The sequence below is a fragment of the Lampris incognitus genome, chromosome 12 (assembly GCF_029633865.1).
Source record: "Lampris incognitus isolate fLamInc1 chromosome 12, fLamInc1.hap2, whole genome shotgun sequence".
Lineage (NCBI taxonomy): Eukaryota > Metazoa > Chordata > Actinopteri > Lampriformes > Lampridae > Lampris > Lampris incognitus.
In genome coordinates, this window is record NC_079222.1 from 3,139,087 (window position 1) to 3,151,423 (window position 12,337).

A 12,337-nucleotide genomic window follows, 5' to 3' on the forward strand; every position below is an offset into this window, starting at 1 on the left:
CCATGTCACATCTTGTCACGTAACATCACATAACATCACATCATGCCACGTCACGACTCATCACATCCTGTCACGTCATATAACATCACATCACATCCCGCCACGCCATATCACATCATGTCACATCATGTCACATCATGTCACATCACACATTTTTACCCAACAGCCACATGGTGTCATGTCACACCACCCCAACTGAAATCACAACAAGTCAAACCACTTTTAGTTGTACATATCACAAATTACACATTTGCCTCAGTGGAGTATATAGCTACATCCTGTCATGTCATGCCACACAACAGCCACACAGTCATGCCATACAATAGCCACACAGTCATGCCATACAATAGCCACACAGTCATGCCACACAACAGCCACACAGTCATGCCATACAATAGCCACACAGTCATGCCATACAATAGCCACACAGTCATGCCACACAACAGCCACACAGTCATGCCATACAATAGCCACACAGTCATGCCACACAACAGCCACACAACAGCCACACAGTCATGCCACACAACAGCCACACAGTCATGCCATACAATAGCCACACAGTCATGCCACACAATAGCCACACAACAGCCACACAGTCATGCCACACAACAGCCACACAGTCATGCCATACAATAGCCACACAGTCATGCCACACAACAGCCACACAGTCATGCCATACAATAGCATGCTTCCTCCTGTTATGTCAAGTCATATCTCATCATGTCTCGTCATTTCCATTGTTAGATTCGCCAACTTCCCGGCTGTGGAACATTTCATAGAGTGCAACTGTGTGTGTGTGTGTGTGTGTTTCAGGATGGGGGCGTTTTATGCACCGGGTCTGGTTGGGATCAACGTAATCCGTCTCCTCACCTCCATGTACTACCAGTGCTGGGCTGTGATGGCCACCAACGTCCCCCATCAGAGGGTCTTCAAGGCCTCCAAATCCAACAACTTTTATATGGGCCTCCTCCTCCTCATCCTCTTCCTCAGCCTCTTACCTGTTGTTTACACCATCATGTCTCTGCCTCCCTCATTTGACTGTGGGCCCTTCAGGTATTCTTCTTCTTCTTCTTCTTCTTCTTCTTCTTCTTCTTCTTCTTCTTCTTCTTCTTCTTCTTCGTCTTCTTCTTCTTCTCTGTTTCGTTAGAAATTAGGTTTATGAAGTGAGTCCAACGATGGTAATGACTAAGTAATAAAAACACATGAAAATATGTGTGTATTGTGTAGAGTCACACACAGTGACGGTCATACTACGGCACACACACACACACACACACACACACACACACACACACACACACACACACACACACACACACACACACACACACACACACACACACACACACACGTTTACAAGTGTGTAACTGGACCTACTCTCCTCAGCGGGAAGGCGAAGATGTTTGATGTGATCATGGAGACTATTGAGCTGGACCTGCCCGCCTTCATGGGAACCCTCTTCAGCTACGCAGCCAACCCCGGCCTCATCATCCCAGCCGTGTTACTCATGGTGTGAGTATAGCCCTTACACACCGCCTCACGTGCTACTCGTGGTGTGAGTATAGCCCTTACACACCGCCTCCCGTGTTACTCGTGGTGTGAGTATAGCTGTTACACGCCTCCTCACGTGCTACTCGTGGTGTGAGTATAGCCCTTACACACCGCCCCACGTGCTACTCTTGGTGTGAGTATAGCCCTTACACACCGCCTCACGTGTTACTCGTGGTGTGAGTATAGCCCTTACACACCGCCTCACGTGTTACTCGTGGTGTGAGTATAGCCCTTACACACCGCCTCACGTGTTACTCGTGGCGTGAGTATAACTGTTACACACCGCCTCACGTGTTACTCGTGGCGTGAGTATAACTGTTACACACCGCCTCACGTGCTACTCGTGGTGTGAGTATAGCTGTTACACGCCGCCTCACGTGTTACTCGTGGTGTGAGTATAGCCCTTACACACCGCCTCACGTGTTACTCGTGGTGTGAGTATAGCCGTTACACACCGCCTCACGTGCAGTGTGGATCCCGGCACATTCAGACAGACCTCTTGATTTTCTTTATTTTCCTTCGTACCGTCTGTCAGCTACTCACCAGTTAGTATTGATGCTTTTAGACTTCCGGGTTGCATAGCGGTCTTTTACGTTGCCTACCAACATGGGGATCGCCGGTTCGAATCCCCGCGTTACCTCCGGCTTGGTCGGGCGTCCCTACAGACACAATCGAGCCTGTGCATAACTTCTGGTTTCTAGTGCAGCGGTCACGCCAGTTTCCTGTTTGTTGGCGTGTGCTGTTGACAATGGCATAGTTTTCGCGATGCCACATACAATTCCGTCCGTCCCCTCATAATTGCGGACGTAACTTGATATTTACAACTTGAAACGTTTCACCGGTTTGCTGGTAGGTGCAAGCGAAAGTTTGTCGAAAGTTGTGTGCATGTGGTCGACATTTATTCATAGTCAATCTTGCAGACATCGCGAAAAACATTGTCAACGGCACGCTCCAACAAACAGGAAACCAGCATGACCGCTGCAGTAGAAACCGGAAGTCAGTGGACTAAAGTTATGCACGGAGCCGATTGACCGCGTCTGCGGGTGGGAAGCCGAATGTGGGTATGTGTCCTGGTCGCTGCACTAGCGCCTCCTCTCTCGTCGGTCAGGGCGCCTGTTCAGGGGGGAGGGGGGACTGGGGGGAATAGCGTGATCCTCCCATGCGCTACGTCCCCCTGGTGAAACTCCTCACTGTCAGGTGAAAAGAAGTGGCTGGTGACTCCACATGTATGGGAGGAGGCATGTGGTAGTCTGCAGCCCTCCCCGGATCAGCAGAGGGGGCGGAGCAGCGACCGGGACGGCTTGGAAGAGTGGGGTGATTGGCCGGATATAATTTGAGAGAAAAAGGAGGCCCCCCCCAACCCCCCCAAAAAAAACAAGTTCCAAATGGAAGCTGGCGATTGTTATTTTTGTTGTTGACCTAATTTAGACGTAATTTGAAAATCGGGTCTAATGTGTTGTTGCTGTTGTTACAGTTCTCTTTCAGCTAAATTTAATGCCCCCCCCCACTTGTTATGTTGAGAATTTAGTAATAAGTTCATTGTAATAAGTTGCAGGGGTGGTGCATCTGCTGTTTATTTATTGTGGTGTAAAATGTGACGTAGTAAATAGTTACGTGACAACTAGATTTAGTAACTACACACAACTGGTGCGACCGGCCCCTGTTTGTCATTGTGACGTGTGCCTTCACAGCTTGGCCATTTACTACCTGAATGCAGTGTCTGAGGCCTACAAGGCCGCCAACTTGGAGCTGAAGAAGAAAATGCAGATGGTGAGCAGACTGAACACACACATTCCACACACCCATATAGTATCATACAGGAACTTATAGTATCATGCAATACTTATTAGCATACAGATTTAAGTCAGTGTGTCTTTTATGAATATTGGCCAGTGGCCAGTATTTAGCTGATATATACATTTCGCACAGTGTGCAGTATTTTTGACAATATATAGTACATTCTGCAGATGTATGCCAACACAGAATGAAAATGACTGCTGTTGATACAGGTAATATGAAGCCTGAAATACCAGTGATTTAGCCAAGTTAGACTCCAAAACAAAATTGTATCTACTACTACCACTACTACTACTACTACTACTACTACTACTACTTTTGGCTGCTCCCGTTAGGGGGCGCCCCAGCTGATCATCCGTTTCCATCTCTTCCTGTCCTCTGCATCTTCCTCTGTCACACCAGCCACCTGCATGTCCTCCCTCACCACATCCATAAACCTCCTCTTCGGCCTTCCTCTGCTCCTCTTCCCTGGCAGCTCCATATTCAGCATCCTTCTCCCAATATACCCAGCATCTCTCCTCCACACATGTCCAAACCATCTCCATCTTGCCTCTCTTGCTTTGTCTCCAAACCGTCCAACCTGAGCTGTCCCTCTAATATACTCGTTCCTAATCCTGTCCTTCTTCATCACTCCCAGTGAAAATCTTATCATCTTCATCTCTGCCACCTCCAGCTCCTCCTCCTGTCTTTTCATCAGTGCCACTGTCTCCAAACCATACAACATAGCTGGTCTCACTACCATCTTGTAAACCTTCCCTTTAACTCTTGCTGGTACCCTTCTGTCACACATCACTCCTGACACTCTTCTCCACCCACTCCACCCTGCCTGCACCCTCTTCTTCACCTCTCTCCTGCACTCCCTGTTACTTTGGACAGTTGACCCCAAGTATTTAAACTCATAAGCCTTCGTCACCTCTACTCCTTACATTCTCATCATTCCACTGTCCTCCCTCTCATTCGTGCATATGTATTCTTGTAAAAGAGATTAAAATCTCTTTTACAAGACAGACCTGGCCAAGAATGGCAGCAGTACATCAGTTTCAGCACACGCTCAAACGAAGACAACAGAATAGCTCAAAGTTCAAAATAGCATAAAAATGAAGGAAAAGATACAAACCTGTTATCAACTGAAACATTTATAATTTCCAATAGACTCAGATTCCACAGACTTAACCATACCTTTAAATGTGGATAGAGTAACCAAGTCCTGGAGTTTAAGTCTATTTTGCAGGCTATTCCAGGCAGGTGGTGCAGAAAACATAAAGGCTTTCTTGCTCAGTTCATTCCGAACTTTAGGAACAGTCATTTGCAAGGTGTCCTGAGACCGTAACCCATAAGAGCCATGTTTTATGGACATAATAGATAAATAACAGGGGCAGGTCCCCAGAATGGCCTTATAGATAAAAACCTACCAGTGACTAAGTCGCCGTGTTGATAGAGCAGACCAGCTGACTTTGGAGTAAAGGACACAGTGATGAGGGAGAGCTCTACAGTTTGTAACAAACCGTAATGCTCCATGAGACACAGTGTCTAACTTATGGAGACAATGGGCTGATGCCTTCAAGTACAGTAAGTCACCATAGTCAAGAACAGGCAAGAAGGTTGCTTCAACTAGTCTTCACCTGACATCGAGAGAAAAACAAGACGTGTCCCTAAAATAAAAACCTAAATTCAATTTCAGCTTTTTCACCAGGTGGTCATCAATTAAACATCCCAAGTATTTGTAGGTGGACACTGCCTCAATTTGTTTACCTTGAGTAGTAACAATGCTCTGATTTAACTCTAACTTCCTAGTGTTTGAAAACACCGTAAGTTTGTTTTTTCAGCATTCAAGACAAGCTTCAGTTGATAAAGCTGAGCTTGCACTCTGTTAAAAGCATTTTGCAGATACTCAAAAGCTTTGCTGAGAGTAGCCGCATAACAATAAATAACCGTATCATCTGCATAAAAATGGAAAGATGAGTTTTGAACATTTTCACCCAAGCAATTCATGTACACAGTAAATAAAAGTGGACCCAGGACAGAACCCCGAGGGACCCCCTTACAGACTGTTTGGACTTCAGAAGTAAGCCCCTCAAACTGGGTAGCCTGGGTCCTATCCGTAAGGTAATTGATAAACCAACCTACAGCCTGTAGAGAGAAGCCAGTATTAACAAGTCGCTGTATCAGAATATTGTGATCCACGGTATCAAAGGCTTTGGACAAGTCAATAAAAGGAGACTCACAGTGTTGCTTTTTATCCAACGCGCTGCTGATGTCATTTACAACTTTCATGGCAGCGGTACCAGTGCTATGCTTCTTCCTGAACTCTGACTGGTGATTGGATAGTATTGATTGAGTGTATAAATACTCTTTCACCTGTTCACTAACTAGGGATTCCAATACTTGGGCTACTACAGAAAGTTTTGAAATTGGTCTGTAATTATTTAGCACGGTTGGATCCCCTCCTTTTAAAAGGGGTAAAACATAGGCAGCCTTCCAAACCTTAGGGATTACATTTGTAACCAAGGCGAGATTAAAAAGATGGGTCAAAGGTTCAGCGATAACATCTGCTGCCAATTTTAAAAAACCAGGATCCAAATGAGCCGGACCAGCTGGTTTTCTAGGGTTCATTTGTTTTAAGGCTTTGTGGACCTCAGCCACAGTAAAAGGAGCAAACCTAAAAGTGTGGTCAACAACCACAGTATTGTCATCAATGACAGATTTCTTCGTAAAAGGGGTGTCAACATTAAACAAGAAACTCGATGAAATAAAAATCACCCTTCATCACCCTAACCTGCTTCACATCCTTCGCAGCTCGGTCCCTCTGTCTAGCCAATCGGTACAAGTCCTTTTCACCTTCCTTAGTGTCTAACCTGTCATACAACTCACCATACGCCTTTTCCTTTGCCTTTGCCACCTCTCTCTTCGCTTTATGCTGCATCTTCTTGTACTCCTGTCTACTTTCTTCATCTCTCTGACTATCCTGCTTCTTCTTTGCCAACCTCTTCCTCTGTATACTTTGCTGTACTCCCTCATTCCACCACCAAGTCTCCTTGTCTTCCTTCCTCTGTCCTGATGACACACCAAGTACCTTCCTAGCTGTCTCCCTCACTATTTCTGCAGTGGTTGCCCAGCCATCTGGCAACTCTTCACTACCACCCAGTGCCTGTCTTAACTCCTGCCTGAACTCCACACAACAGTCTTCCTTCTTCAACTTCCACCATTTGATCCTTCACTCTGCCTTCACTCTCTTCCTCTCAGTGATCTCCAAAGTCATCATACAGATCACGATATGATGCTGCCTAGCTACGTTGTCCCCCGTTACCACCTTGCAGTCTCCAATCCCTTCCAGATCGCACCTCCTACATAAGATATAGTCCACCTGTGTGCACTTTCCTCCACTCTTGTACATCACCCTGTGTTCCTCCCTCTTTCACCACAGCCATTTCCATCCTTTTCGCAAAATCCACCACCATCTGTCCTTCCACATTTCTCGCTTTGACACCATACCTCATCACCTCTGTTTCCTTCACCAACATGCCCATTGAAGTCCACTCCAATCACCACTTGTTGCTTGTTTTCTATTTTTGAAATAAAGACCTACCTACCACTCTCTCCTCCTTGAGTACCCTCTCCACCACGTCATCCAACTCACTCCAGAATTATTCTTTCTCTTCCATCTCACACCCAACTTGCAGGGCATATGTGCTCATAACATTCAGCAATACACCTTCAATTTCCAGCTTCATTCTCATCACTCTGTCTGACACTCTCTTCACCTCCAGCACGCTCTTGACATACTCTTCCTTCAGAATTACCCCGACCCCATTTCGCCTCCCTTCTGTACCATGGTAGAAGAGTTTGAACCCACCTCCGATACTCCTGGCCTTACTCCCCTTCCACCTGGTCTCTTGCACACACAGTATGCCTACCTTTCTTCTTTCCATCATGTCAGCCAGCTCTCTCCCTTTACCAGTCATAGTGCCAACATTCAAAGTTCCGACTCTCACCTCCACACTCCTACCCTTCCTCCTCTCCCACTGCCTCTGGACATGTCTTCCTCCTCTCCTTCTCCTCCTCCCAACAGTAGCATAGTTTCCACTGGCACCCTGCTGCCCAACAGTACCGGTGGCAGTCGTTGGTAACCCGGGCCTCGACCGATCCGGTATAGAAATCTGATTTATGATCCGCATATTTGATTTGGCAAAGACTTTACGCCGGATGCCCTTCCTGATGCAGCCCTCCCCATTTATCCGGGCTTGGGACCGACACTAAGAATGCACTGACTTGTGCATCCTTAGTGGCTGGGGTTTCTCTTGGTGTTTTTTAATTAAAGGGGTTATCCGTTGTAAACATTTTTTTTCTTTTAATCTTTTATCTTTTACGATACTAAATTTGATCTTTTTGGTATCTTGTTATCGTTCCTTGCCCTAAGGCTCGAGATGAGGAGAAGAACCGGAGAAACAACAAAGACAGCACCAATCAGGTCATGAAGGACCTGGAGGACCTGCTCCCCAACCGCTCCCTCATTCCCCCTACTTCTCCGCAGGAGCCTGGTAAGTAGAAAAGCCCCCTGTGGAGGAGGCGTTGGTGGTGTTCAGCATCAGAAAACACGTTCTCATGTTAGTTTAACACTTTGTAGCTATCAACAACACCAAGTCTGGTACGTCTGGTGAGTCCATGTTTTTAGCACACAAACAGAGCTTAGATTACATGCATATGCTGCAGCCCCCAAATTCAGCTAATTTACGCTACAGAGATGTGAAGATGTGTCTGAGGAGTGGAATTAAGTGGTGTACTGAAGCACCAGAAGTCTCAACTTGTTGTGTACACATGCTCCAGATTTAATAAACATAATAGAAACATTAAACAATGTCACTTTAGTGTTGGTCTGACTTAAAGATATTTTAATATGCCGTCATCCTGATCTCCTGTGTTAACAGAAAGCAAACCAGAGCAGGATGCTAAGCCTGCTAAGGTGAAGCCAGGTGCGGCTGGTAAGACAGTTAACCTGCAGAAAGATGTAGCTCTGGCATCACCTAATCCCAAGGCTCAAGGGCCAGTGAATCGGCCACCAGGCCCGAGGGGATCCAGGCCACAGCCCGGTGATGGCCCACAGCAGGGGACGGGCGCCAGGCAAGGTCGTGGCAGAGGGCCAAGATAATGGAGAGTATAGGAGTGACGACCGTCGTTGTTGGTTTTGCTCATTCCTGAGGAAATCTCTGCTCATTTTTCTCTTGACAAACACAGATAATAAACACTCTGTCTTGTGAGACCTTTGAAATGTGAGGTTTTTGGCAAAGAAAACTCTGTTAGACACTCAGAGATGACCCAGTTTCCAGAACACGATCAGAGCAGTTACCTTTCAGTACATCACATGTTGGGAGGTGACCTGAGTTTTGTTTTTATCAGTGTTCTCTGCAATACAGTATAGTGAAAGCTTAGTTTCATCTTTTGCAACACTACCCTTAGCAAAGTATGTTTTTATATGGAAATCCAGGGATCACACAACCCTTCTTTGGTTAATACAACATAATCTGTGATATGATTTTTATGCAGAAATCAAACATTTCAGAATGAACTCAACCACAAGGAGCTAACATGACAACTAAATCTGCTCCTAGAGCCATATTCCCATGTAAATAATTATTGTAAACGCCACCCAGAACATAATGGACAGTGATTCTTAGATGACAGTGAATGTAAACAGGTCTATGATGTTAAAGTTTATTATGATGTTAAAGTTTATTATGATGTTATACTTTAATATGATGTTATAGTTTATTATGATGTTATAATTTATTATGATGCTATAGTTTATTATCATGTTAAAGTTTATTATGATGTTAAAGTTTATTATGATGTTATAGTTTATTATGATGTTAAAGTTTATTATGATGTTATAATTTATTATGATGTTAAAGTTTATTATGATGTTATAATTTATTATGATGTTGTGGCGATACACAATTGAGGGTAGATTCACCAGGGGCTGCTGCTCCTTTAAGGCAGACGTTCAGAGTGCTGATGTAGGCGCTGCTTAGAGTTTCCGGGGGCAGCCATGTTTGCAGCCCCCTAGCGGTTGGTCAGCTGGTTGCCAGGAGAGATTGTGCTGCATCGGTGTTGTTTTGTGTGGCGAGTAAACGGAATTAACTCGACTCGATCTCTCCGTCTCCTCATTCCTGCACTCCCACAATGTTATAATTTATTATGATGTTATACTTTAATATGATGTTATAGTTTATTATGATGTTATAATTTATTATGATGCTATAGTTTATTATCATGTTAAAGTTTATTATGATGTAATAGTTTATTATGATATTATAATTTATTATGTAAAAAAAACAAACATCCGCTGTGATTTTGTTATGGCAGAGGAAATTTTAAGGATTTTTGATATATGGGTCTAATTATCCCAGTTAGGAATGAAACTCAGTAATTACACAGTGTCAGTAATTAGCATTGAGTTTGCATGCATACATGATCTGTATCAAGGTATGATGCCGTTTTACTTTATTTTAGCTGCACGTCTTGTTGTAGTGCTTTTGAGTTCACTTTCATTTACACTTTGAGACTGTTGCTGTTCTGACTTTGCAATAAAGTCTAACATCTTTTCACAACACCCTCATGGTATTAATGCTCTGAATTTGTGTTCAGTTTACCCTGGTTTACTACTTTTTACATCCATGTTGAGTTGAGTTGGTTTAGTTTAGTTTAAGTTAGGTTAGGTTAGTTTAGGTTGGGTTAGTTTAGTTTAGTTTAGGTTGGGTTAGTTTAGGTTAGGTTAGGTTAGGTTAATTGAGGTTAGGTTAGTTTAGGTTGGGTTGGGTTAGGTTAGGTTGGGTTAGTTTAGTTTAGGTTATGTTAGGTTGGGTTAGTTTAGGTTAGGTTGGGTTAGTTTAGGTTAGGTTAGCTTAGGTTAGTTTAGTTTAGGTTAGGTTAGTCTAGGTTAGGTTGGGTTAGTTTAGGTTAGGTTGGGTTAGTTTAGGTTAGGTTAGGTTAGTTTAGGTTGGGTTAGGTTAGGTTGGGTTGGGTTAGTTTAGTTTGGGTTAGGTTAGGTTAGGTTAGGTTGGGTTGGGTTAGGTTAGGTTAGGTTAGGTTAGGTTAGGTTAGGTTCGGTTCGGTTAGGTTAGTTTCCCTGTTTTTCTCTTTTGTTTCATTCAGGGTACCTGAAAGTGAGGGAAAAGTAATAAAAATCAGAAAATCCGTGTCTGATATGTCCATGCTTTGTAACATGTTTAGCAATGTTTCTGGTGTTAGGTTTAATTCTTATTCTGGTCACAAGGTGGCGCTCTAGGTTAAGTGTCGTATATGTGAGACGTTCTTGGGTCACGCTAAGCCCGGAAGTAGCGGAATGAGAGAGGCGTGTTAGCGGCCGTGGGTAGCAGACACACTAGCATATGTACCCTTGTAGTTATGCAAAAGTTTCACTAAAGGTTCCCAAAACGCAGCTTCTTGATATTTGAGTTTTTATTTTAAAACTTTACAGTATCCAGTGGTGGAACGAGTACAAGTACGTCATTAGTGTACCTAAAACTGGGGGAGGAAGGGGAAGTCGGGTTAGGGTTCTTTTACATTATGTCAGGGTACTTCAGTGTTTAAGTACTTTTAATTTCAATACTTTAAGTACATTTAAGAGCAAACACTTAAAGTCTTACTAAGGTAAAAGTGGTAACCTCGCATTCTCACTAGGGGGATTTTGTGCCGCAGCATTTGTACCGTAGCGAATTCGGGGGACAACGCAACCACAGGAAGTGCCGCGGCCGGAAGGCGAACCCGTATCGCCCGCACCGCGGGGGACATCCATCGCTAACCGCTCGACTAAAGGGTCAGATTCGCTAGCGAGCGGCCAGCGTGTCTAATTATCCATGCACGATACAGTACTTTTACTTACCTGTGTGAGTCCGTTTTCCACATCTGCCCTCTTCCGTCAGTTTAAAGCGTGTATTCGGGAAGGACACAGGGCACATTAAGCAGCCTTCAAAACTAATGTAACGTAGCCGAGCTAGCCAAGCGCGAGTTCCCACCGGAAGTGCCGGTGTCGTCACCTAGGGTAACAAAATAGCACAAAAAAATGAAGAAATACAAATAAACACACAACTGAGTTAATATACAATACAAAAACAACAAAAGCAAACAAACAAGAAAATACATACAGAATATAAAAATAATGTCGAAAAGGATAATAAAATAATATAGAAAATAATATTTTCCGCTTCTCCGCTTCCGGTGTGGGAAGATGGCGGCGCGCACCGTCCAGCACCGTCCATGCAGCGTCTCTGTCCACGTCTGTGTCTAAGTGGTCTTCGTTTGATGCTGGGAGAGCCGGCGCTGGACCGGCTGGGAGAGCCTGGTCTGCCGCTGGGCCCGGGGACCACGGCCCTGCCTGGAGCTGCGCCCGAGGGCGGTCTGACGGGCCGCGGAAGCGGGCCGGGCCAGGCTAGCTGCTGGCCCATGTAGACCAGTGGTTCCGACAGTCGTGCTGGCTGGCGGTCGCTCCCTTGCACGGTGATTGTTTTGGTTAGTTTAGGTATGTGTGTCAGTTTGGACGTGTGTGTTCTTGTGGTTTTGGGTGTGTTGTTGTCTTTGTGTTGTACTGTTGTGGTCCGGGGGACACGGCACGTCGTTTCATTTCATGAAGTGAAACGACAAAGTGTTCCTGATTCCTGATGTATATAAAAAAGCAGACACACAACACAGCTAATGTACAACACAGTTAAACAACGTGTTAAAGGTGTGTGTGTGTGTGTGTGTGTGTGTGTGTGAACAGTGGCGCCCCCAGAAATGTTTCATAGGGGGGGCCAAATGGGGCCACTGAAAATCTTGGGGTGGCACTCCAAAACCAAAAGCCATGACTGAATTTGGGGAATTCTATGCTGCTGTTGTAGTGTACTGTATAGGCTAGTGGAAAACTGTCAACATGAGAGTTAAGAAAAATATACATTATTGATTTAAATGAACAGCACCTAATGTAAAATATCAGATAGAAGCATATTATGCATAA

The 12,337-nt window shown here is 44.7% G+C and overlaps 1 protein-coding gene across 1 annotated transcript in view; it reads left to right on the plus strand.

Moving 5' to 3' along the window:
* tmc2a (transmembrane channel-like 2a) overlaps positions 1-8,494 on the plus strand; it is a 31,349-nt gene extending 22,855 nt beyond the window's left edge. The window contains exons 16-20 of the mRNA XM_056291160.1: positions 814-1,053; positions 1,387-1,512; positions 3,243-3,321; positions 7,766-7,886; positions 8,274-8,494. Coding sequence (XP_056147135.1) covers positions 814-1,053; positions 1,387-1,512; positions 3,243-3,321; positions 7,766-7,886; positions 8,274-8,494 — 787 coding nt within the window. The remainder of the gene's footprint in view (positions 1-813; positions 1,054-1,386; positions 1,513-3,242; positions 3,322-7,765; positions 7,887-8,273) is intronic.
* Positions 8,495-12,337: the final 3,843 nt, after the last annotated feature.